The sequence below is a fragment of the Sphaerodactylus townsendi genome, linkage group LG07 (assembly GCF_021028975.2).
Source record: "Sphaerodactylus townsendi isolate TG3544 linkage group LG07, MPM_Stown_v2.3, whole genome shotgun sequence".
NCBI lineage: Eukaryota > Metazoa > Chordata > Lepidosauria > Squamata > Sphaerodactylidae > Sphaerodactylus > Sphaerodactylus townsendi.
In genome coordinates this window covers 119,028,095-119,054,990 of record NC_059431.1, presented here as the reverse complement: position 1 = coordinate 119,054,990, position 26,896 = coordinate 119,028,095, and the positions used below count along the sequence as shown (strand labels likewise).

General features: G+C 43.8%; 1 protein-coding gene across 1 annotated transcript in view; it reads right to left on the bottom strand.

Annotated features, from left to right (window-relative positions):
* KCNMA1 (potassium calcium-activated channel subfamily M alpha 1) overlaps positions 1–26,896 on the bottom strand; it is a 657,488-nt gene that overhangs the window by 254,822 nt on the left and 375,770 nt on the right. Inside the window, exons 6-7 of the mRNA XM_048504456.1 lie at positions 6,102–6,177; positions 2,914–2,977 (exon numbers count right to left, since the gene is read on the bottom strand). Of these exons, the coding sequence (XP_048360413.1) occupies positions 2,914–2,977; positions 6,102–6,177 (140 nt within the window). The remainder of the gene's footprint in view (positions 1–2,913; positions 2,978–6,101; positions 6,178–26,896) is intronic.

Here is a 26,896-nt window from a genome sequence, read left to right as displayed (position 1 = left end):
CCCAGTCTGAGCCCCTGCCATTTCACTGAAACATCATATCAATCAGCAATGGGGGGATACTAACAAAAATAATTTGAACAAGTTTCCTTGGTTTAAGAAAATGATGGAAAACAAATGCGACGGATACGTTTATCTGTCTGGCAGAGCGGACACATGTAAATTCCAAAGGTTACTGTGCCAACTGTCGATAAACGACAGGACTTGGTTTTCCTTGCAATTAGCTAATTATCAGGATGCTGGCTTAACGGGGCCTTGCTCCCATCCAGATAGGAGAGATATATGTGCAGAATGTCTCATGCAAATCCCTATCCTGATGAGGAACTGATGTACAACCAGTGGTGGGATTCAGCCGGTTAGCACCAGTTCGGTAGAACCAGTACCTAACTTTTTGTTGAGTTCCGCAAACCGGTTGTTAAAAGTGGTTGGTGCTCTGGGGCATTAAAGCCCAGTACTTCCCTCTCCCATGGGACGGGGAGCGAGGCGGTTTTCAGAGCCCCGGAGCAGCCAGCTGCTCTGAGGCACTAAACGCCCCATTGCCCCCTCTCCCAGGGGAGGGAGGGGGCTTTCAGAGCAACGACAGCAAGGCCCCGTAACCCCCCTCACAAGATGTTCCTCTGCAGCAGGTAAGTGGGCAGCGGGGGGCACGGGGGGGAGGAACTGATTGTTAAATTATTCAAATCCCACCACTGTGTAAAACCTTTGCACTGATGTGCAACATTTACACAAGGAACTTCTGGGATGGGGGTTTCCAATGTGGTACACCCGCCAGTAGCTTCCCTAGCAACCATTTTGTGGCTACACCCACCATGCTGAGCAGGAATTTCAAATGCACCCAGCAGCTTAAAAAGGTTGGGATCCTGTCCAAGGACCGTGGGGCATTCATTCTGTGACAGGGCACTGTCTGATCAGCAAAATCTACATGACAGTTGCCTCATGACACAGCCTCATTCTGGGATGAATTGGAAGAGGACTGTGATTGGTTAGTAAACTGTATATAGTAGAAAAACTGTATGTGGTTAGTAAATTGTATAGGCAGCACTGTGCTTAGCATTGTGTGACACTTGTCTTCGCACTGCCTGTCGAAGCACTTTGTCTGTGAGAGCAACATTCTGTGCACTGAATAAAGTAGGACTGCTTCTGTGAAGCTGAATTGCTGTGTGTGTCTACGATCCTACTGTGTTCCAGTGTGTGTTGCGCAACTCTGCTATCCGGGGATTGAACCCCCACTTCATACCATACCCCTCAACATTTGATTACCTATTCTTAGGAGCATGAGTTGTGATTTTAAATTTTGGTTTTTCGGTTTTTAATATATTTTATGTTTTTTATTGATGTTGCAAACTATGTTGAGATCCATAAGGAAGAAAGGCATGTCTAACTAAGTGAATAGTATGACTCAGGTGTCTGGAAGAGGGCAGAGACTTCCACCAAAGAGCCAGCTACTGCTGTTGCCAATTATTTGATGGTGGTTCTACCCACAATTAGCTTACATGGAAACTCCTTGACTTGTGGAGGATCAGATGAAATAATAGGGTTGGCGATTCGGACGGTCCGAATCCGGATTTTGACCGAATCTGCATTGATTCGGATGGATTCGGACGAGCAGGGTCCGAATCTGAGCTGTCCGAATCCCATCTGCCACATTTTTAAACATATTTAAACATTTAAACAATTCCCCCATTGAAAGCAATTGCAAAAAATTCAATGCAAAACAGAATCTTGGGCAAATTGCTGGGTGTGCCTGCAAGGGGCGCATTTTTAAAGGTAGCGGCATGAAAATTCCAGGGTATCTTCTGAATAATGTCCTGATGATGTACTCTAAGTTTGGTGTAGTTTGGTCCAAGGGGGCCTAAGTTATGCACCCTCAAAGATAGCCCCTAATTTCTATTAGCTCCCTTTGGAAACAATGGGGGATAGGGGCATCCCGTTTGGGGGTCCATAACTTGGGCCCCCCAGAACCAAACTGCACTAAACTTGGGAAACATCATCAGTACAGTATTCAGAAGATATCCTGAAATCTTCATGCCGATACCTTTAAAAATGCGCCCCCTGCAGGCCCAAACGTAAAAACAGCAAAAAAATAAAAACGCATCCGAGAATCTCAGATGACACCGCAAATTTGGGTGTATCTGAGCCTGGCAGGCTTGGAATTGGGGGGATCTGAGCCCATACACCCGAACTGGACCCGAATCCAAACCGGGGATAAATTTTTCCCCATCTACCAACCCTAGAAATAAATTTGACCCCTATTAACCAATGAAGATAGGGTAGACATGTTGGTCTGAAGTCAAAGCACTAGCTGTAAGTCCAGGAGCACCTTAGAGTTTTTCAGGGTATGAGAAATCTGACAAATGGAGCTTTGATGCTTGAAAACTCAAACCCTAAAAATGTATGGGTCCCCACATTGCTCTATGGAGCAGCAGTGGTGTGGTGGTTAAGAGCATGTGCAGTCTAATCTGGAGAACTGGGTTTGATTCCCTGCTCTGCCACTTGAGCTGTGGAGGCTTATCTGGGGAACTAGATTAGCCTGTGCTCTCCCACACATGCCAGCTGGGTGACCTTGGCTGAGTCACAGTTCTTCAGAGCTCTCTCAGCCCCACCCACCTCACAGGGTGTTTGTTGTTGGGGGTGGGGGAGGATGTAAGCCCTTTGAGTCTCCTTACAGGAGAGAAAGAGAGAATATAAATGTTCTTCTCTTCTACTAGGCTCAAATCGTTTTTGAGTTTTTCCCCAATGTTCAGACAATTATTTAAGACTCAGGCACCAACAATTAACATGAACCCTTTATATTTGTGGGCTGTTGCAACTGATTTACAGAAGATCGTGGCATTATGAGTTGCCTTTGGAATGACGGCATGAATGAGATTTGAGCATCTCTCTAATCCAAAAGCTTCCCCTACTTTATCCACTGACCTTCTCCCTCTCTTTAACTTTGTGCATTACAAAATACTGTTTTCCGAGGTTGTGACTGGAAGGACTGGGGAGGAAGGAGTGAAGCAGAAACTGAAGGAAAGTAAGAGAGGAAATCTGAGGAATTCTGTGAGCATTTAAGAACATAAGAACAAGCCAGCTGGATCAGACCAGAGTCCATTCAGTCTAGCTCTCTGCTACTTGCAGTGGCCCACCAGGTGCCTTTGGGAGCTCATCTGCAGGAGGTGAAAGCAATGGCCTTCTGCGGCTGTTGCTCCTGATCACCTGGTCTGTTAAGGCATTTGCAATCTCAGATCAAAGAGGATCAAGATTGGTAGCCATAGATCGACTTCTCCTCCATAAATCTGTCCAAGCCCCTTTTAAAGCTATCCAGGTTAGTGGCCATCACCACCTCCTGTGGCAGCATATTCCAAACACCAGTCACACGTTGCGTGAAGAAATGTTTCCTTTGATTAGTCCTAATTCTTCCCCCAAGCATTTTCAATGAGTGCCCCCTGGTTCTAGTATTGTGAGAAAGAGAGAAAAATTTCTCTCTGCCAACATTTTCTACCCCATGCATAATTGTATAGACTTCAATCATATCCCCCCTCAGACGTCTCCTCTCCAAACTAAAGAGTCCCAAACGCTGCAGCCTCTCCTCATAGGGAAGGTGCTCCAGTCCCTCAATCATCCTTGTTGCCCTTCTCTGCACTTTTTCTATCTCCTCAATATCCTTTTTGAGATGTGGTGACCAGAACTGAACACAGTACTCCAAGTGCGGTCGCACCACTGCTTTATATAAGGGCATGACAATCTTTTGCAGTTTTATTATCAATTTAACAGCCCAAAATACATTCAGCTACCAGAGTCACATCCAGCTCAGGACTGGAATGACGGCCTGTGATGGGAATCTGGCCTTTGCAAACTAACCACAATGAACATAACTTTGGGCTTATCCTTAGATGCATTGGCTTTACTGAATGCTAACGAGCTAAAACTGTCTATTAAAAAGAGACTATACAATCATGAGTACAGCTATTTGATGCGACAGGCAAATAAACGTTGTTCTCCCTTGTATTTGGGCATACCGTTAAACCATACACTATGGCTACATCTCTCTACCTGGCTACGGAGCGCAAACTGTGTCAAGCATTAACTCTTGCCAGATGTAATATTCTCCCCTCAGCTACCAGTCAGGGTAGAATATAGGAAGTGCCTTTTAATGAAAGATTTTGTCCCTGCAGCTTAGCTCATGAAGAATCGGTCCAGCGTGTGTTATTATACTGTCCGATACACAGCTTAGATAGAAATAAATTTCTAGACCTGCGGCTGAGAACTTGTCCTAATTTATACTGATATATCAACCGCCCCATATTAGATTACTGGGGGGGCACCCAGTGGGCTCGTGGCAGGCCCCTTGGCCCTGCCCTGCCTGGCTGCCCAGGATGCCGCTAGCTAAGGTATGCAGAGGGCGTGCGGGGGGGCACCCGGAGCAGGTGTTGCCAGAGCGCCATTTCCCTCCAGTACACCTTTGCCTCAGAGCCTTAATAGCAGTCTGGATGCTAAAAAGCTAGGTTTTTGGGAGCAGATCACACCCTGTGCTTGAAGCTGTAACAAAACTGCTACTCGAGGATCCAATGGGACAAGCCTGTTTGTCAAAACATATTTTGGATAATCCTGGCCAAACAATGGCAAACAGATACAATACCCTCCATGGAAGATGGGTATAACAAAATACAACAACTTTTTATTCTGGATAAGGGTTTTCATCAATTGAGATTCCTTCCAGTGGAAACATATTTAGAGATCTGGCAACTATATTTAAAGGGAAAGATAGGTATTGACTTTCATCCAATTGATTACTAAAGGTATATGTTTATTTTCAAAAATAGTAATATGATAACCAAGGAATTAGATGTAATTTAATCTAATAGTAGACAGTCTGATTAGACATAAAAACTGAACAATTGGTTCAGAGGATTAGAAGAAGAAGAAGAAGAAGAAGAAGAAGAAGAAGAAGAAGAAGAAGAAGAAGAAGAAGAAGAAGAAGAAGAAGAAGAAGAAGAAGAAGAAGAAGAAGAAGAAGAAGAAGAAGAAGAAGAAGAAGAAGAAGAAGAAGAAGAAGAAGAAGAAGAAGAAGAAGAAGAAGAAGAAGAGGAGGAGGAGGAGCAGGAGGAGGAGCAGGAGCAGGAGCAGGAGCAGGAGCAGGATCAGGAGCAGGAGCAGGAGTTTGGATTTATATCCCCCCTTTCCTGTAGGAGGAGGAGGAGGAGGAGGAGGAGGAGTTTGGATTTATATCCCCCCTTTCTGTCCTGCAGGAGACTCAAAGGGGCTTACAATCTCCTTGCCCTTCCCCCCTCACAACAAACACCTTGTGAGGTAGGTGGGGCTGAGAGAGCTCCGAGAAGCTGTGACTAGCACAAGGTCACCCAGCTGGCGTGTGTGAGAGTGCACAGGCTAATCTGAATTCCCCAGATAAGCCTCCACAGCTCAGGCGGCAGAGCTGGGAATCAAACCCGGTTCCTCCAGATTAGATACACGAGCCCTTAACCTCCTATGCCACTGCTGCTCTCTAACTGCTAGAAATTATAAACTGCTAGAAATTTTACATTATTTAATAATTAATTGTATTCTTTTGAAGGAGAAGTCGCTCCATATATAGACAGATTATAGAATGAATGTATTTAATTGCATCAATTTTTTGTATTTGCTTAGATATATTTTAGATTTGTGGTTTTGTTGTATATTGTTTGCTGTTGATGCTATTACTTATGTATGTCATTATTAACAAAAGGCAAAAATAAAAGTTATAAAAAAACATATTTTGGATAATTAGATGGCAAAGATTTTTTTTTTTAGAAAGGCTGCTATGAGGAACGAACACAGAGGGCAACTCTTTCTTCGGGATCCTTCCAGTTCCATTGACCTTTGAGTTCACTAACTAAATGAGATGCTTCTTGAAAACATGAAATAGTGGGGTGGGGGGGAAGGTCAGTGGTTGACGGCTTCAAGCCTAGATTTGCTCTGCAATGGTCAGAATTGCCCCCTCAGTTAACCGAGCAATGAACAGCGTTCGGAGGTGTCACAGACCAAGTCCATCAAGAGGGGGTGGGGAAAGAGGACCAGATAAATTTGCCCTTGCACGTCCTCAAGAAGCAGAAAAGGAAACAACAGATAGGGGTATGCCTTACCTTGTTTTAAGGATATTCAGAAACTGCAAAATTTCTGAGAACTGTATCAGCCTAAGCGCTCGTAAAAATCTTAAACCTGAAATCACAAAAGGACAAAAAAGAGAGATAATTAGATATGTTTATCCCTTTATGACTTTCACCAGCGGTCGCAATTTCACACAAACAGAGGAAACTGCCTCAGGCTGAATCTGATCTTTGGCCCCTCAAGGTCTAGATCAGGGGTCTGCAACCTGAGGCTCTCCAGATGTTCGTGGACTACAATTCCCATCAGATGTTCATGGACTACAATTTCCACCAGACTTTTTGGGTGGGGCATAAATTGAACCCCCAGAAGCAAAAGTCTCCAAGCCTGGATGCTATTACTAGGAGAGTCTCCTGAGCCATCTTGAAAATCTGGTGCCTCTATCTTCCAAAATGTGCAGCCTGCTCACACACTCAGAAATTCCCCATTGGCTACAATGAAGCCAAGGCATTACAAAACAAAGAATCTTGGGCAAATTCCTTGGGGTGCCTGTCAGGGGTGTATTTTTAAATCTAGTGACACCAAAATTTCAGGGTATCACCTGTTAACTATTCTTATGGTACCACCCAGGTTTGATGAAGTTAGGTTCAGAGGGGCCAGAGTTATGGACTCTCAAATGGGTAGACCCCATCACCTGTTAGCTCCCATTGGAAACAATGGTGAATGGGGGCACTCCCTTTAGGGGCCATAACTTTGTCCCCCTTGAACCAAACCTCACCAAACATAGGTGGTATCATAAGGACAGTCTGTGGATGATACCCTGAAATTTTGATGCCACTAGCTTTAAAAATGTGCTCCCTGCAGGCCAGAATGTGAAAAACACTAAAAAAAATAGAAAAAACCACACAAACGACCCTGAGATTTTGGTGCCTCCCCACGTGACCAAATGGGGGTGCCCGAGGACATGGGGTACCCCTTGTTCCTAGGCAAATATGCCACTACAGAGATGTCATACTTCTGAGATACAGTCATCATGATAGCTTGGAATTCCCCACCCCTTATATAAATGTCCTTGAAAGGAGAAAACCTGAAAAAAGTATGAAAACCTGATATGTGATTTGAGATAATTCTATGCAATGCAAAAATTTTTTAAACAAATATCATTAAAATGCTCCACGCTCTTTCAAAGTCCTGATGAGCTACCCTACAGCAGCTCAATTTGGCAAAGGAACAATTCGTCTTCCATTTCTTTTAAACAGATCTATTGTTTTGCATAAGAAATCACATTTTCCTTGGTACATCCAGGTCGTGCAGTTAGCCACTGCACAGGGCCTGAGAAATACTGTACAAGATAAAGGGGCTTAAATTATTATACAACTGACAAAGCCATTTGGCTGCAAATCTCTCCCAAAGCAGTAAAGGTACATTGGGTATTATAAACATACAGCTTATAGAAATCAGAAAGAGAAGTTTGGAGGGCTGGCATCCTGCTGCACAGGATTCCACTTAAATCTAGCCTGGAGAAGTATAGTACAGCAATATGTTGGTGAGTGCAGGGTTTGATTGTCTCTTAAAACAGCACGTTATATATCGTCTCCACTTAGGATATGATGGCTGGGATCCATAAAAGCATCCAAAAGGTAGCTTAGTGGGTCTTTTTCCAGTACTTTTGCCTTTGAATGGCAGACCCCCAACCATTACACCTGTTCTATATTACAAACAGTTTTTGAACCCCTCTCTATTCCAGAAGAGGATTTGTTGACTGAGAACACTAGGAAGGGAGGCGGCATCCAGATACAGAAAGTGCAGGTATAAAGTTGCCATGGGACACCACTGAGCCAAAAGAAAACAAACCAAAGGTTCCCTACACCACCTTCTCTTGGCCCACTCCAAAGTTTCATGGCAAGAACCAGGGAAGAGCAGAAATGTCGACCGATTTTTCACAGGATCTTGATGACACCTAGTATTTCCCCACGACAGCTTTTGCAACCAACCATTTCCAAACTATGTCAACAGCCACATAAACAGGTTATTCTACCCAAATCTTTTGCCTTGGTCCCTGCGGAGCCGTAGAAGTTTGAGATCTTCCCCGTTATGTTTTGTTCTGTCTTACTTTATTCTGTTATGTTTTATTCTGTTATTCTATTCAGCGCCCCGCCCCCATGGCCCCAAGGTCTCCTGGAAACTGTAGTTCCTCAGGCAGTTTTTAGCCTGAACTGTAAATAGGCCACTTTTTTCAGGCTGAAAAAAATACTAGAAAAAGAAAAGGAACTAAGGTAAATGTGGGAAGGGAAAAGGGGGAGCCACAGGGGGGGCAAGGAAAAGGGGGATGATCTGGGGCGATTTTCTGCCCCCCAGGTGTGCGCCCACTGCACAACGCACCCCCACGCCCTCTTGCCACTCCACCACTGGGTCCATCAGCAGAGAAAATTAGTTTCCTTCCAGATGACTTAGATCCCATGTCACTCATTGCTTGCTTCACTGTTTGCAATGAAAAATCCAGCAAAAGTCATGCTTGGGACCACATTTCCTCTAGCTTGGTTTGTGCTTCCAGGCCCGCCTGTCCCCTAGCTCCTTATCCACTTCCATCCAATCTGTTTTTTATTGTTGTTCTCTTGTTATTTTATGTATCTTTAATTTGACTGGAGATCTTAACAGCCTTCGACCATATGCCATACATTATTATTGCTACTATATGCAAATGAACATGGCGGCCTTATCACCCCAATTATAAATTATAAGATGAGCAATATAAGCTTTGCAAGTTGTAGCAGAACCTGCAAAATGCAGGATAATCGCCCCCATAACCTTTCAGATATACAGTTGGAAAAATAACTGTATTTGTTTTAAAATACGAGTAAAAATTAATACTGCAATTAAGAGCTCCCACAGTTATGTCGGCTTCAGTGTCAATACGGGTGAGGTGAGCGAGGAAAAGCCGACATCTGCTTCACATTTGCAAATGCTGGCAATTCAGCATCGCAAAAGAAGAATATAGCAGTCCTATATTAAACCCTATAAACTGCCAGGGTTTACAATGAATGGAAAGCAAAAAATGAGTCACACACTTTAACGGAGGTTGCACTTAGCCAATATAATATGTAAAATGATTTCTTTTCAACATATTTGAGTGTAACAATTCATAAGGTATGAGTATATAACATTCATCTATATTTTACAGAAAATCTATATGGCATATAAGAAATGTGAGAAAGAAAATGAATGAAATTGTTCTTCTCCTGAGGAAGACATCAACGAAAACGCTTTGGAAACGCGTGAGGCGTTCGAGAGACTTACTTTGATTGATTCTATAAGTTGTTATCAACATGGATATAATTTATGAACTGGATATTGAACTTTGGTTTCTACACAAAAATTTGAAATATATTTATTGGGTGTAAATAGAACCCAATTCTTAGTTGGTTAAACCATGAATATGGTCTTCTTATTTTTGAATGTTATATACCTATTTTTGAATGTTATATGCTCATACCTTATGAATTGTTATACTAAAATCTGTTGAAAAGAAATCATTTTACATATTATATTGGCTAAGTGCAACCTCTGTTTAAGTGTGCGATGCGTTTTTTGCTTTCCATTCCTTACGTTACACACAATTGTTGTTGTTTGTTTGAGGGTTTACAATGACCAATGTGAAATTGTTGTTTGTGTTTCAAAGAGGTTCAGAAAAGTCCCACCTGAACTCCAAGCCGGAGAGAAAGCTGAAAACTTGAGCAGTCCAACGTACATGAGGGCAGGCAAGGCGTATTTTTCAGGAGCGACAATGTATAGGATGTCTCTCATCCCATGCCCTGACCTGAATAGCTGAGGGTCACCTGATCCCACCAAATCTCAGAAGCTAAGCAGGATCAACCTTGGTTAGTATCTGAACGGGAGACCAACAAAGATGCCAACAGATAAAGGGTCAAAAACTAAACCTCAATACCAGAGGAAAAAACCAAAAGGTTAAGATAAAACTGGGCCTTTTAAATTTCTATGAAGCAAAAAATACAAATGTGTTCAATCAAATTAAAATCAAAATTTCATAGTAAAATGCCCTAAATAGGCTCCCAAACAGTGAAAATCATCACACGATAACAAATAGTCTTATGCAACCCTTTTCAACCCAGATGTGTTTCAGCCCATTGGCCTTCTTCAGTGGTCAAAAATAATGTTATAAAATATTACCATCTGACAAAATATTACAATCCTGACAAAAATGCCTTATAAATGACTCAGTTCTGGTCGAATGGTGTACTACAGGATACCATTTTATCAAATTGGATTGAAAATATTGACATACCATTTCATACGTTTTGAATGAGCAATGCTTCCATATTGAAGAAGGGTTATTTTTTTGCAATATTTACCTCAGTCATTTATAAGGAACTTGCTCTGTCCCCAAAGTGAACAAAAATCAGGTGCCTTGCACTTCGCCAGAACAAAACGTAAGACCCATAGACAAATGAACAAGAGTTCAAAAATGTATTTAATATTATTGAAAGTTTAGGACTCTGACTCCTCCCATGAAGTCTAACAGAATAAAGAATACTTGTGATGCTGGAAACAATTGGAGATTGTTTGAAGAACTTGCAGATACCAACTTTTCCTTAACTGCTTGTTTAATTTGGGTTCAATTCTATGGGACCCAAAAAGGACAGGGCCCATCTCCCACTGCCCCCTGAAGCAAAGTTCCCCAAACCTGGATGGTGTCATCCAGATACTCTCCTGAAGATACCCTGAAAGCTTTGTGACTGTACCTTCAGAAATGTGCATCCCACAGCCCCCCACCAGAAATTTCCCATTGACAGCAATGCAGCTAAGTCACTGCAGAACAAAGAATCTTGGGCAAATTTATGGGGGTGCCTTCAGGGGGCGCATTTTTAGTATCAGCACCAAACTTTCAGGGTATCATCTGGTTACTGCCCTGATAATACCCCCCCATGTTTGGTGCAGTTTGGTTCAGAGGTGCCAAAGTTATGGACCCTCAAAGGGTAGCCCCCATCTCCTTAGCTCCCATTGGAAAGAATGGGGGATGGGGCACTCCTTTTGGGGGTCCATAACTTTGGTACCTCTGAACCAAACTACACCAAACTTGGGGGGCATTATCAGGACAGCCATTGGATGATACCCTGAAATTCTGGTGCTGATATGTCTAAAAATGCCCTCCCTGCAGGCCAAAACGTGAAAAAACACCCAAAAAATAAAAACGCATACGAATTTCTCGGGACGTTCCAACAGATTCGGGGCAGTCCGAATCTGCAAGGTTCGGAATTCGGCCAATCCGAGCCCATTGATCCGAATCTGGTCCGAATCTGAATCGGAACGAATCTGGCTGGTATCAACCAACTCTACAGACAACACACTATTACATGATAGGCAAAGCCACTCTGGATGCCCTAGGGTTGCCAGCCTCCAGGTAGGAACTGGAGGTCATTCAGAATCTCAGCTGATCTCCAGTCAAATGAAATCAATTCCCCAGGAGAAAATGACTGTTTGGAAGAGTTGGCTCTAGGGCATTACACCTCACTGAGGTCTCTCTCCTCTTCAGATGCCAGGCTGCATCCACAAACCTCCAGAAATCTCCCAACCCAGAGCTGGCAACCCTAAAATGCACCAAGTATGTGCTGCTCAAAAGAGTGCCTTTCTCTCCAGCTGACGAGCTCAGAGACATATGGCTGTCCTGGTTTGAACAGGCAGCCAGGTGGCTGGACACATCACCCTTTGTGATTTTAATAAATCCCCATTCCCCACGTTCAGTCAGTTTTTGTAACTTCAGAATGCTTTAAAAATAAAATGAATGAATATTTGATGTTCGGATGGAATTAAAAGTGTGCTCTACATGTTAAACAGCTTTTAAAAGGAAATAGTTTACCTGAGACAAGGGGAGAGACATTAGACAAATGCCAAATTTCTGACGTACCTGTTCATTTATGGTAACAAATAATTGATTTTAGGTTTGGGATGGAGGGCAATTTTCAATGCTCAGTTCATTCTTTTATAAAAAGATAATTTGGGCATCAAACCTTTCCTTCTCCCAGAAGAAAATGAGAGATCCTAAAACAGCCCTTGTACATGTAACCAAAGCTGTAGCGAGGGGGAACTGTGCCTAGGGCACATATGCACCCTGCGCACCTGCTGCATCAACGCCCACCCACACCAACACCCCTGGAACGCCCCTGCACTGGCGTACGCCCAATGTGTCACACCTCCCTTCCCCCTTGGTGCTACGCCACTGCATGTAACGCTCTGTGGATTTCTAAAATCAGGATGCCAACCAGCAGGGGTGGTCTGGAGAGCTCCTTGAATTAAAATTGATTTGCATCCTGTAGAGATCAGTTTCCTTGCAGAGGGTGGGCGCTGTGGAAGTATGCCCTTCTGAAGACCCTCCCTTTACCAAATCTCACCTTCCCCAATCCAGCCAAGCCTGATCGAAGGTCTTGAGGGTTCCGCAAAAATCTGTCTGGGTTTATGAGACACCGGCAGTGTAATCCAGGTCATGAAAACTCAACATCTCAGGAAAATAACAATGAAGATTATTTCTTCTTCTTCTTCTTCTTCTTCTTCTTCTTCTTCTTCATCATCATCATCATCATCATCATCATCATACCTTTATTAGGCATTTATTTCATTTATTCTCATTTAAATTTATTCATCACCCTTTACTACTGTGTTTCCCCGAAAATAAGACATATATTAATTTTTGCTCCCAAAGATGCGCTATGTCTTATTTTTAGGGGATGTTTTATTTTTCTGTGTTCTGTTTGTCGGGCATGCTTCCAAACAAAATTTTTGAAATGTCTTACTTTCGGGGGATGCCTTATATTTTGCACTTCAGCAAAACCTCTACTACGTCTTATTTTCAGGGGATGTCTGATATTCGGGGGAAACAGGGTATTTTAGCCTGACAGTTTTGCTTCAATACAATCTCCTCTGCCGAATGTGTGTTTTTGACAGGATTAGCCTACCCAAAAGTCAGCAGAGCTTTCCTGGGGATCTAAGTCAAACACAGCACAGGAACTCCTACGCAAAATAATCAAATCCCAGAAAAGAGGTGGGGGGGGGAGGGGAAGATTGGAGAAATCCCAGAAACAAATTGTTTCTCTGGCTCAAAACTAAGCAGGTTTTTAGTCAAGGACAGGGATCCTGAGCCTGCAGGCACCTTTGGAACTCTGCCCAAGGGTGGTGGGCTCATCCACAAAATGGCTGCCTTAGCTTCCCTTCCATCACACAGTGAAGATCCTTCACCCAGGATAACTCTGCTGCCACCCAAACAACGTTTTAAAAACAACTTTTTTAAAAAGTGTGAGATGCAAGGCTTTAAAACAGTACACACCTATTCTCCAAATTGTCAATGGGTGGGTGGGTGGGGGTTTAAAGTAAAACCCAAAGGGGAAAAAGCCTGTCTTGGCAAGAAGAAGAAGAAGAGTTTGGATTTATATCCCCCCTTTCTCTCCTGTAGGAGACTCAAAGGGGCTTACAATCTCCTTGTCCTTCCCCCCTCACAACAAACACCCTGTGAGGTAGGTGGGGTTGAGAGAGCCGTGACTAGCCCAAGGTCACCCAGCTGGCATGTGTGGGAGTGCACAGGCTAATAATCTGAATTCCCCAGATAAGCCTCCACAGCTCAGGCGGCAGAGCTGGGAATCAAACCCGGTTCCTCCAGATTAGATACACAAGCTCTTAACCTCCTACGCCACTGCTGCCCCCCACCACCACCACCCCACACGCACAATTGTGCCAAAGAGTTTTTTAAAAGGAATTTAAAAAACACATACTTTAGGAATCATTTTGGATTCAAAAAATGTTCAAGCAAAGCAAAAAAAAAAAGATGAATACAATTTGGAAACTGCTTGGCCTATTTGTGCTCTTTATTTGATTCTGATACAATATTATTCTTGCTGCACTTCAAAAAGGAAAAAAAATATATAGATATATAGATATATACTGACTTGAGCTTACACAGGACGGCACTTGTAAAGGTTACATTTTTCCACTGCAGTTGAAGATTAATAAAAAAAGGTGTCAAACATTTCCCTAGAACGACTTTTTTTTTACGATTGGTCTTTCCAGTAAACAGGAAATCAATTTTTCTTTTTTCTTTTCCTTTTTACAAAAAGAACTGTTGGATGTCTGCAAACATCTATAGTGTGCCTGTTATACCGTGTTTCCCCGAAAATAAGACAGTGTCTTATATTAATTTTTGCTCCCAAAGATGCTCTATGTCTTATTTTCAGGGGATGTCTTCTTTTTCTGTGTTCTGTTCGTCGGGCCTGCTTCCAAACAAAAACTTTGCTACATCTTACTTTCGGGGGATGCCTTCTATTTCGCACTTCGGCAAAACCTCGACTACGTCTTATTTTCAGGGTATGTCTTATATTCAGGGAAACAGGGTATATAGCTGCGTAATTTTTCAAAATTTCTACTTGGGGCTGGGAATCGGCAGCAAAGTCAGGGTTCCCGAGAGGGGTGAAGAGGTGAGATGCATTTGCTTCCAACTTTGCAGCTATCGACGTTTTAGGGTCTTTTTAAACAGACTCTTTTCATGCTCGCCTTCTCTGGTAGGGAATTATAATATCATACAGGAAGCATTTTAAAAATTCTCATCTCCTTCCTCCTCTATGTCCCTCTCCCCTTTCCCAGGCAGATTCTGGGATGCTTTTCAATTGCCTGTCCTCATTGAGGAGAAGAATGCTAGATTTCTGGTACAGGGTATCTGACGCGTGCCTTTCAGTGCTAGATTCAGGACTGCAGCCCCAAAGTGCCGACTTCTCGAACCAGAAAATTACCAGGTGGGCTAAAACCGGAAGCTCCAGCATGAGTCAGAAAGATTGGCTTTTGACAAACTTGGGTCCACCTTTTCTTAATGCCTTTCCTTTTTCCTTTGGGGTTGGAGTGGGTTTCTTTGAGAGAGATGCCCACAAAAAAGAAAGGCCATTTCCCCACTTTTAAAATGACGTCCGTTTCGTCTGGTCCAGGACCTTTTTAGCCCGAGGGTCGTGTTCCCCGGGCTTACCCACTGCCCCGCGCCCTGAGCGGGGTCATCAAAAGGCGCCGTTTTGAGGAGCGCCAAAATGACCCTCGCTGAGGGGGCGCAAGAGCAGCAGAGTCGGGGCAGCTGCGTTGTAGCCGTCCCTGTAGTGGGGAGTGCAGTTGGACCCCGCGCTACTCGGCAAGAGTAGCGCGCAGCAAACAGTGAGTGGGGAAAGGGCCAAAGTCATTCCTGAATTGGGGGAAGAGAGGTGTGTGAAGGGGGAGATATCTGATCATTCCTCAGTGCTACTGAACTCTGAACTCTGCTGTTCAGCTGTAGGCAAATGAAGTACACTGAGTGAGTAGTGGAGGGAAACAGTCTTCAGCGGCCAATCAGAAGTGGAATAGTGGTTAAGAGCAGGTGCACTCTAATCTGGGGAACCAGGTTTGATTCTCTGCTCTGCCACTTGAGCTGTGGAGGTTTATCTGGTGAACTAGATTAGCATGTGCACTGCAACACATGCCAGCTGGGTGACCATGGGCTAGTCACAGCTCTACGGAGCTCTCTCAACCCCACCCACCTCACAGGGTGTTTGTTGTGGGGGGGAGGGAAAGGAGATTGTGAGCCCCTTTGAGTCTCCTTACAAAGAGCCATCGATCTCTGTCGTGTGGACAAATACTTAATTAGCAGAGTTAATGCAATAATGAGGCAGAGACCAGTTGCTTTACTGAAATAAAGTTTACTTACTACAGGGAAGGGAAACTTGGAAGAAAAACAATAAACATCTTTCTTACTAGCTAGCACCAACAGCCAGCTTGCTGCTTGGACATGGCTACTAAGCTATGGATAGAGTGAGCTGAACTGAACTGAACACGTGCAGAGTGCAACACAAAGAAGATATATCTAAAGCCTACGTGCAGACCTACGTGTAGCCCACCCAACCAATAGGTATCAATTACCTGGTCACTGACTTCTGGCCTCACTAATTAATTAGCATGCAACAATTAACTCCTTCATTACTGGATTGTGTGACTGGCACTTGCCAAATCCCATCAATCTCCTTCTCCTGCTGCCCAACCTAGCCTTCCTCTGCGATTTCCCCTCTCTCAATGGCTTGGCTCTGGGAGCGCTTGGCTCGCCTTTGACCTGGAGTGGCTGCTTCGCTTGACTCTCTCCTGACGTCTGGTCACGGAACAATTTGGAGAGAGACCTCTGGCCCTGCCGCCTCACATTTGTGCCCCAAAGCGGACTCTGTTTCAGTGCCAACCTAACAGGAAAGCGGTTCCACTCCAGAAAAATGTGGGCTGCAGCCCTCTTGACATTGTTTGGAATGGAAGAATTAAGTCTTCTCTTGGCAGCAACTGAAAAAAACCGGGTTGGGGGGAGGAGGCGGCTGGGGAAATCAGCCAGCAAAAAAGATGAAAGCTGCAGCAGTGGCGTAGGAGGTTAAGAGCTCGAGTATCTAATCTGGAGGAACCGGGTTTGATTCCCAGCTCTGCCGCCTGAGCTGTGGAGGCTTATCTGGGGAATTCAGATTAGCCTGTGCACTCCCACACACGCCAGCTGGGTGACCTTGGGCAAGTCACAGCTTCTTGGAGCTCTCTCAGCCACACCCACCTCACAGGGTGTTTGTTGTGAGGGGGGAAGGGCAAGGAGATTGTCAGCCTCTTTGAGTCTCCTGCAGGAGAGAAAGGGGGGATATATATCCAAACTCTTCTTCTTCTTCCCTCTCCCACCACCAAGAGGCTTCTGGTTTGCCTTTCCAGGAAGTGCTTTACTTCCCATCTTGGTCTCCCTCTCTCTTTCACACAAACACATCTTCGACCTTCGATCTAGAGAGCCAGGATGATGTAGTGTTAACAGAAGGTGCACTCTAATCTGGGGAACCGGGTTTGATTTCCCGCACTGCAACTTGAGCTGTGGAGGCTTATCGGGTGAACTAGATTAGCTTGCGCACTCCAACACATGCCAGCTGGGTGACCTTAGGCTAGTCATAGTTCTTCAGAGTTCTCTCAGCCCCGCCCACTTCACATGGTGTTTGTTGTGGGGGGGGAGCAGAAGGGAAAGGAGGTTGTAAGCTCCTTTGAGTCTCCTTACAAGAGAGGAAGGGGAGGATATAAATCCAAACTACTACTCCTCCTCCTCCTGTTTTATCCTTCAAAAATATAGCCCTGCTTCTCAATTTTCAACGCATTCCTCATTCACTGCCTAGTAAATTCCTCCATGGCTCATGAAAGCTAACAGCCACCATCTGGAGAGTCCAGCAAGGAAGCGTGAGGGGAGTTCAGCTGGAGGCGAGGGGTGAAGGGGGGGCAGCACCCAGGGAAAGCCCTGGCATTTTGTGACAGTATGCCACTGCCTTTCCCTTCCGACTCCAGCCCAAAATGTCTCTCTTGACAGACAGGGGTCTGCAGGAACAAGAGGGGCAAATTGGTGATCTGCACTGTGTTTTGAGGGGGAAAGGAATTGGTCAAAATCCCCCCTCCCTTTCTGTTAATGGAAACTCACCATGGACCTCAAATCACTGAAAAGTTAAGTTAAAATAAATCACAGGTGGCCAACTCCGGGTTTGGAAATCCCTGGACATTTTGTGGGCGGAGCCTAGGGAGGGCGGGGTTTGGAGGGATGAGGGAGCTCAGTAGGGATGTGATCCCGTAAAGTCAACCCTCCACAGCATCCATTTTCTCCAGGGGAACCGAGCTCTGAAGTCTGGAGATCAGGTGTAATTCCGAAAGATCTGGCAACCTAAAGTGTGAATAGCAATAAACCTCACTGCCCTACAGCCTGCAGATCTAAGAACAGCTGGATGGAGTACCTACAAATAGGGCTGCCAGCTCTGGATAGGAAATGCGTGGAGATCTGGGGGCAGAAGAGAAACCTAAGTGAGGTATAATGCCAAACAGTCCGCCCTCCAAAGTAGCCATTTTCTGCAGAGAAATTGATCTTGATCATCTGGAGATGATGATGATGATGATGATGATGATGATGATGATCATCATCATCATCATCATCATCATCATCATCATCATCATCATCATCATCATCATCATCATCATCATCATCATCATCATCATCATCATCATCATCATCATTATTATTATTATTATTATGTGTGTGTAAATTCCATAGCTACTTAGAGCTGCTTAACAGCTGGTTGTTGGCCTTCATCACAATTCGAGCCTCACCCAGAGGCATAGGAAGTTGTAATGTATCGGCATAGTATTCATGCAGATCCCAGCAGGGCTGCCTTCTGAATTTGACAGATATTAATTTTGTCAATTCGAAAATGTTTGAAGTTCTGCCCTAGTGTTTTCAGGATGGCGTCCAGCATGCCGATTACCACTGGACTAGGCAGCCTCCCGAAAGCTGGTGTCACCCATGAAGACTCTGAAGCTCCATTTCAAATCTTAGCATTATGAAATCATGGCATTAAGAGAAGAAGAAGAAGAAGAAGAAGAAGAAGAAAAAGAAGAAGAAGAAGAAGAAGAAGAAGAAGAAGAAGAAGAAGAAGAAGAAGAAGAAGAAGAAGAGGAGGAGGAGGAGGAGGAGGAGGAGCAGGAGGAGCAGGAGCAGGAGCAGGAGGCGGAGGAGGAGGAGGAGGAGGAGTTTGGATTTATATCCCCTCTTTCTCTCCTGCAGGAGACTCAAAGGGGCTGACAATCTCCTTGCCCTTCCCTGGGCCCTCACAACAAACACCCTGTGAGGTGGGTGGGGCTGAGAGGGGCTCAGAAAAGAAACTGCTTATTGAAACTAGCACAAGGGCGTCACCCAGCTGGGAGCGCAGGTGTGGGAGTGTACAGGCTAATCTGAATTCCCCAGATAAGCCTCCACAGCTCAGGTGGCAGAGCTGGGAATCAAACCCGGTTCCTCCAGATTAGATACAAAAGCTCTTAACCTCCTACGCCTACTACTACTACTACTACTACTACTACTACTACTACTACTATTATTATTATTATTATTATTATTATTATTATTATTATTATTATTATTATTATTATTGATTTTCAAACTTTACAATTAAGATAACAAAAAATTAACAATAAAAATAACAACAATTACAGTCTTATATATTTTCTCTTGCAATTTTAAATGTAAAATTCTGTAAATTTTTCATCACAATAATATGCTATATCTAATTATTACAAATATACTTACACCTAAACTGAATAATAAAACTACTGACTAATAAATAAGTACGTAATTTCATTTTCGTAATGTTAATGTTGTATCTAAAGGAATAGATTCTATGCGAGTTGTGTCATCAATACAGGTGAAATCTAAGGGGTGAAATCAGAAGAATACGTAGACACATTATTATTATTTCAAATAACTGAAGCCCTAATCAGTATTCACCAGAAAACTGTTATTAGAAATTAGGAATTAATTTTTCAAGTTGTAAATTCTGTTGGCTAACATCTTTCAACTCAGGGCATTTGTTTCGATAAATGCAAGATAAAAGTAGTTCATACATGCTATTTATATGAAAAAAACAAGCATGTGAGTTGATAGAAATGATTATAAAATCAAATGAATCAAGATAAAGGTATTTATATAAAAAACAAAATCTGATAGAACTAAGATGATTATAAAATCATGTGACATCAGAAAAGAACTGAACACTGTTTGGTTACTTGAGAGGGATTTGGAACAATGAATGTGTTTGATAAACAAAAAGTAATGGGGAACTCAGGGGCATTCACTTAGGAAACTAAAATCCAGTTTAAAATTGTGGGTCTCCCCCCCCCCCCCCATAGTCAATAGCAATAGCATCAACTACAAAGAAATGGAAATCGAAAATATGTAAATTGTTGAAAATAAAGCACACTAAATAGAGTAAGAACCAGGTGAACATCTTCGCACATGAGAACAAAACGGGGGGGGGGGAGGACGGTGTCAACTAATATAGATCAAACCGAAAAGTGAGATCAGAAACAATATTGGGGGGAGGGGCATCCCATGAAGGTTATGACATTTCTAGCCCTATCCAAAGCAGGGTTACACCCAGAGGTGGGATCCAACCAGTTCTCACCACTTCTCTAGAAGTGGTTAATAATTTTTTCTGAGTGTCGAGAAGGGGTTACTAAAGCAACCTCCCTGCCCAATAGGGACTGGAGGTGCGTGTGTGCGGCGGCCCCACTGTTTGAATCCCACCACCATCGGAACCTGTTCTTAAAATTTTTGGATCCCACCACTGGTTACACCTCTTTAAATTAGAACATACAACCCTGTTTACGGTTGCCTTGTACTGCAATTGCTGGAAGGACAGTTCAAAAATATTATTAAGAAGCATGCCAGAGTTAAAGAATGCACATGTCCCTAGTGCTGTTTTCAAGAATCTGAAAACAGGATTTTGACTTAGCTGTTTTTAGAAATCATCAAAGAAGAAGTGAAGGGAGGGGATTTCTTGAGATGGGGAAGAAAAACAAGGCTGATGATACCGTCATCTAGAATTGAACTTTAAGGTTTCTTTGTCTGAGTACTTGGGACTGTTTTTGCTAAATATATTGTGACTGAAGTGGGGCACTGGAAGAACTGAGCAGACTGAACGTTGGAAGTGTTGGTGATGACCTTGAGAAAGTTTGTAACTGTAAAAAGTTTTAAATGCTACAATTTTTTTAAAAAAAGTTTTCCCTCCGAAACACAAGAAAATATTATAATCCAAATGAACAAACAGCAAGGCTGACTAATTAAACTAAAGGACGGCAACTTTTAAAACTGAAAATTAGTCAGTCGTAAATATAATAAATGTTACCCCCCCCCCCCAAAAGGCAACTAAATAAAACGGAAAAATAGCATTCAAAATTAATTTGTTTCAAAACATCAGGCCAATCAAACAAAAATGCACACAAACTGTGACGTTCGTTAGTTGGTGCTCACTTTTATGTAACCTGCAAGAAGCCTTCCTCTGTTTAATAAGGCCAAATTGTTCAAATACCTTGGGATAACATTTCACCATAAGTTAAGCTGGACCACTCATAGGAACAATACTATTAAAGGTTGCAAGAATCTGTCCACTGCAATTCTGAATTTTTTTAACATCCATGGTGGAAAGTTTATTCCAGCAGCACTGAAGGTGTTTAATGCCAAGGTGGTCCAGTACCTATTGTATGGTATCCCTGTCTGGATCCAAGCTTGGCACAAGAACCTGGAGCATATCCAATCAAACCTCCTATATAAGATATTTGGCACCCCACATTGTGTCCCTTATGGGGTGCTCTGCCTGGAATCAGGGCAACATTTATTAGAAACTAGGGCATGGGCGGTAACATTTAAGTTTGGGCTGCAACTATGCTTCTGCACAGATCCAAAAAGTTTATCTTTGCTAGAAATGAGGGAGCTTCAGCTTTTGAAGTGGTGGCTCCATATTGAAAAAAAATAATCTTCTCCTTGGGTTTCTCATGGGAGTCTCTGCATATGCTTACCGCCACGGAAATTTACCATCATCTAAAGATCAGACTGTACAACCAGGAATACCAATCCCTCCTGAGTGCTGCACAAAGCTCCTGTTCCCCTCTATGCTTTGGGATCACACCCCCGAAATCTAGCCCTACTGTATATTTAGAACAGCTTGTTAATTGTAAGTGCAGATGGGTCATGACAAGAGCAAGGTGCAACTCATTCCCCTCTGTCTATCTTCAAGGTCATTTCCTTAACATCCCACAAAGTGAGCGTTGTTGTCGGTACTGTCCCAACACTATGGACTCAATCCCTCATATCCTGCTTTACTGTTCGAGGCATAATGATATTAGAACCGATCTGGGAGCTTTACTACCTCTAGAATTTATGTTTCTCTCAGACAAACTAAAAATGTCTAAGCTATTGAACAGCCCTAATGTAGAAATTTCTGAAGCAGTTGCTACATTTGTAATCCATGTTCTACATAATATATAACAGAGATCCTGTTTTTGTACTTGGAATGTATGGTACTTCTGGTTTATGCCTAATAAAGGTTTTTGGATTGGATTGGATAATAAGGCCATCTTAAGGCCATCAATTAAAATGCCAGCTTCCATTTTAAAAGCAAAATCACAATTCGGAAAAGCATTTTTGCTAAACGGACATTTCCCAAATAAACTCCTAGAAACATCGACATCCAAGTTCACCGCCCTCTCTCTCTCTCTCTCTCTCTCTCTCTCTCTCTCTCTCTCTCACACACACACACACACACACACACACACACACACATCCCAAAATGCAATCTTGATGCAGCTATACAATTCTTCTGGAACCCAGTTATGATAAGGCCTGCTACCCTGGAGAAACCACAGGGGGCTGCATAGCAGGAAGTGAAAACCTTTACATGGTCCTTACCCCAGTAAGAACTGACCCTGTAACAAGACACCAAGGTCTGCCGGAAAGTATGTTGATCGTCCTTCTCTAGATGGCTGTGGCCAGGCTTGACTCGATATCCATTTTTGAACAAGTCCCCGTGGGACTTCTTTCGACGCCGGGGAGTGTACGTCTCAGACCGCGCACCCCCTGAAGGGTTATGATAAACCAAAATCTTGCTGGGAATCATCACGTAAGGGCAAAAAACAAAGACAAAAGTGGTTTCACCTGAAAATTTAGGGGAAATTGGAATAAGGCCACATTTTAAAAAATGTGGCACTTGTGCAGATACTGGAAACTCGCAAAGTGAAGAGAGTAGAAAACCAATTAATCATATAACTAGAGGGAGAGCAAAAAGATGAGTGCGGATTTGTAAAAAAAAATTAAAAACAGAGTGAATTCCTACTCCCTTCCCCACTGAGGATTCCTAAAACACAAAGGATATCTTCAAAATGCAGACGCGAATTGCTGAGAGGTGAAGATCGGCAGCACAGACAACGCTCTTCTGATTTGTGATGTTCCCAAGCTTAAAAGCCATCTTCCATCCGGATATTACTATTTAAGCTTCTTTTGTGCCCTCCCCTCCCACTCCTGGCCTGCCTCTTCCCTGGCCAGAGGGAAAAGGGCAGATTACTCTTTTTGTAGAGAGGTGACGGTGCTCTGAGCTTCCAATTCACCATTCCACAAAATGTCACTGCTTGCGGTCCCTTTCACGGCACTGCACGGCACAGACTCGTGTTTGGTTAAAGCCAGCACCCTGAGGGGAAGAGATTACACCTCACAGCCGGCTCTTGCTCGCTCTTGCCAAATATCATCCTCGTGAAGTGGGGGGGGGAGCCTTCAACTAATCCTTGCATAATGACAACTAAGTATTTTAAATCAGTTACAGTGGTAAGGGGAGTAGCTAGAAACAAGCCCTACTGGGTAATTTCCAGCAGCTGTTGACATTTATGTATCTGCGGTTTCCAAGTAATGTCTCACTCAGATTGAGAAAACGATCATTCAAATGAAACACACACACCCCACCCCACTATTTCAAGAAAACAAGCTAAGCCTTATCATGGATGTCAGATGCTACAGCTATCCCAGTCGATTATATATGCAAATGCATTTTCTGTCTTAAGTTCTGCTTGGGGAGGGCTTTCGTGTACCCCTCCCCCCCCCAAAAAAAACCCCAAAAGGGACGCTGCTCCTTTCCCAAAAAGCTGGGATAATTCAAGGATTTGTTTACCCCACGTATCTGGGGGTTTTTTTAGCAACTGTTTGATAAGTAACATGATGAATCTCCACTGATCGACCAAAGAGGAACTTCCATTTTCAGAGACAGAGGCGGATTCCGCATGGGCCAAAAACAGTGGTGTGAAAATGGTGTGAAAATGGTGTAAAATGGTTTAAAACGGTGTTAAAAGGGTTTACACCGTTTTCACTCCGTTTTCACAATGCTGTTTTTGGCCCATGCGGAATCTGCCATACTGGTGAAAAGTGCCTTCAAGATGCACCCATGACATGTGAATGATATCGACAGCATTCCCGAAATCCAGTAAGCTCATCATTCAAAGAAGGAAACGAGATTGGTCTGGCAAGCTCTGTTGGGGACAAATCTGCACTTACTTCCCCGGATCACAAAGTTGTCCTTCAAATGCCTACAGACTGACCCCTTAAAACCTGCTCTAGTAACTTCTCTGGGATAGATGAAACTGACATTCCTAAGGGATGCGACTAGCCAACATTCATGGGAAACTATTGGACTGATAACACCTAACATCTGGGGGAAATGCAGCATGCGGAAAAGTCCTTTGAGGGGTTTCAAGAGACAAAGTTCCCTTCTTCAGGTGGGTGTCTTCTTGAAAGCTTATCCCACCTTGCCACCCCCAAACATCTTGTAGGTCTCTAAGGTGCTACTGGACTCCAATCTAGATGCTCTACTGAAGACCAAGATGGCTGCCCTCTGAAACAGTCATATGATCTATGTGCCGTTTGTTAATAGGCATATTTTGTTCGTTCTGCTAATTCTCTTAAGGCAACAGGGAACTCGTGTCAATATTTATTTATGCAGACAAAAAGATGAAACCTAAATAAAAAAATAAAGCCCACTTTGGAAAAGGGCAGTCTCGGTCGCACTCATTCTTGCCAAAACAACTCATCATTTCCTGTGACGTGTCTACTGTCACCTGCAAGTATGTTAAAAGCACCTCTTAACATTCAGCCACATTCAACTTAGAGATTCAGAGTCAAGACAGTGACTAATCGGCTCCACACAAACATGGGATGACTATAGACAAAGGAAACAAAGGCCAGGATACTTCTATTCAGATGCTCCCACCTATTGACCTTGCTATCTTCATTGTTACTCCCATGCTATAGACTTCATGGTTACTCATACTTCTATTCAGATGCCCTCACCTATTGACCTGGCTGTCTTCTTTGTTACTCACAGACAATGTTGCTTCACCCACCCTGGACACTCCAACAGGTATATATACTCCACTTGCTTTCCCAACCTCAGATCCTCTGACGATGCCAGCCACAGATGCAGGCGAAACGTCAGGAGAGAATGCTGCTAGAACACGGCCATGCAGCCCGGAAACCACACAGCACCCAAATTCAGTCACATTAGGGGGGGGGCGGCGGAAAAATGACAGCAAACTTCTGAAATCACCAACAGCATTCCCATGGGCCTGTGGAGCTGTTTGGTGTCAACATAAGCCTGCACTTTCACGCATTACAGGATTGCATAATACTTTTGAAAATAATTTTCTCTAAATTGTGCCTTGTGTTTAATTCCCTTCATGCTCTCTTGGGGAAGAAGTTACAAAATGGCATTCCAAGAGAACAATCCGTTGCTCCTTTCTCCGAAGGTCTGCTTCCAAATGTACCTTAGCAAGGACAGCATAGTATAATACACTGAGGTTCCTTCAAAATTAAATTACCACAGCCTAGCCAGAAACATTCTGTGGAGGGGAATGTGCAGGGAATGCTCTCCTTCCTCGCTTGCCGGTTCTGCCGTGCTGTTTTCTGCACAGATGCTTGTGTGGGGTTGTGGCTCGGTTCTATTTCCGTCTCTCTCTGCTCTATGCTCTGCAAGAGGCTTTTAAATCTCCCCTGAATTCAGAACTGTCTGTGATGGAGGCGTGCGGCTCAGAGGAAAAAAAATAATCCTGTTGCGTGTGCAAAATATAGCATGCATTCATAGATAAAGAGGGCAGCCGAAATCCAGGCCATTAAGAAGAAGGGTATGAAAAACACGTTCCCTTGCAAGGTGCCTAGGAAGGCCACGTAAGACTTTCTGGAGAACCTGTTCTTTTTAAAGTTACGTAATGATGATATGCCTCAACATCTGAACAAATGATTAAAATCCTTCGGCTCTTTGGAGGCTCTGTTTTGGGTGCCCCTGGCTTCGGAGATTAGGTGGGGGGGCAGAAGCATAGCTGGGCAGGAGTGTGCCCGGGGCAAACTCCGTGTTTTCTGCCCCCTGTGGCCCCACCCCCTCTCCCCCGCGGCCCCTCCCCCGCAGGCCCCTCCTTACCTTTTCCAACCGGCAGAAAACAGCTTTCTGCTGGCTAAAAATGGGCCAGGCTTGTGGGGCAGGGCCAGGGCCAGGCTTGTGGGGCAGGGCCATGCCTGTTGAGGCGAGGTGGGGGGAGGGGGAGGGGCCACTTTCACACACACCCAGGCATGCCTCCGGTGCAATGCACCCCCCTTTTCCCCTTATAGCTCTGCCACTGGTGGGGGGATGACTTATGAGAGGGCCTTCACGGTTGTGGCACCAAAGCTCTGGAATTCTCTTCCCAAAGAAATTCGCCAGTTCCCTTCTGTGCCCAGCTTCCACCAATGGAAGTTTCCCCCCCCCCCCTGTTGTTTCAGTTGGCATTTCCTCAGAAATCCCTCTTTCCCAACTGACCTTTTTTTAACGCTTCAAATGCGCTTTAACTCTGCTTTTTAATTGTTATAATTCTGTATATTCGGTGGGAGTGTGTATATGATTTTAATTATTTTAAAATGTGATTTCTTTATCATGCATGTTTTAAATTGTTAGCTGCTTTGATGCCCCTTTAACTGACAGAGAGGTGACATACAGATTGTATAAATAAATACGTGTCTTTTATGTCATTTCCTTTGATTCCACCGCTCTTTGGGGTGCTTGAGCTGTCCTAAGGATTTTACTGATGCCAGAATTGATTATGATTAAATTTACAAGCCAACCAATCTAGGGGTGCACCGTGACATCGAGGCAGCAAGATCCAACAAGCCACGGCTGAGTGGCAGAACATCTGGTTCCTAGTTCAGTCCCGGCGCCTTCAGCTATAACTATCCCACCCTCAATATTTCCTGCATTTTAGCCTCAGTTGTACCTTTAGCTGGAATGGGTTTAGTTGCTTTACATACAGTATTCTGTGGAAGGGAACCTTAGTTAGACCCTGTCCCTTTAAGAAGTCCTGTATAGGCAAGAGCACTATTCTTATTAGTTAGCCGTTCCTGTTTTACAGCTTGTTTTAGTTCAGGTGTCTGGGGAAGGTTGGAAACAGC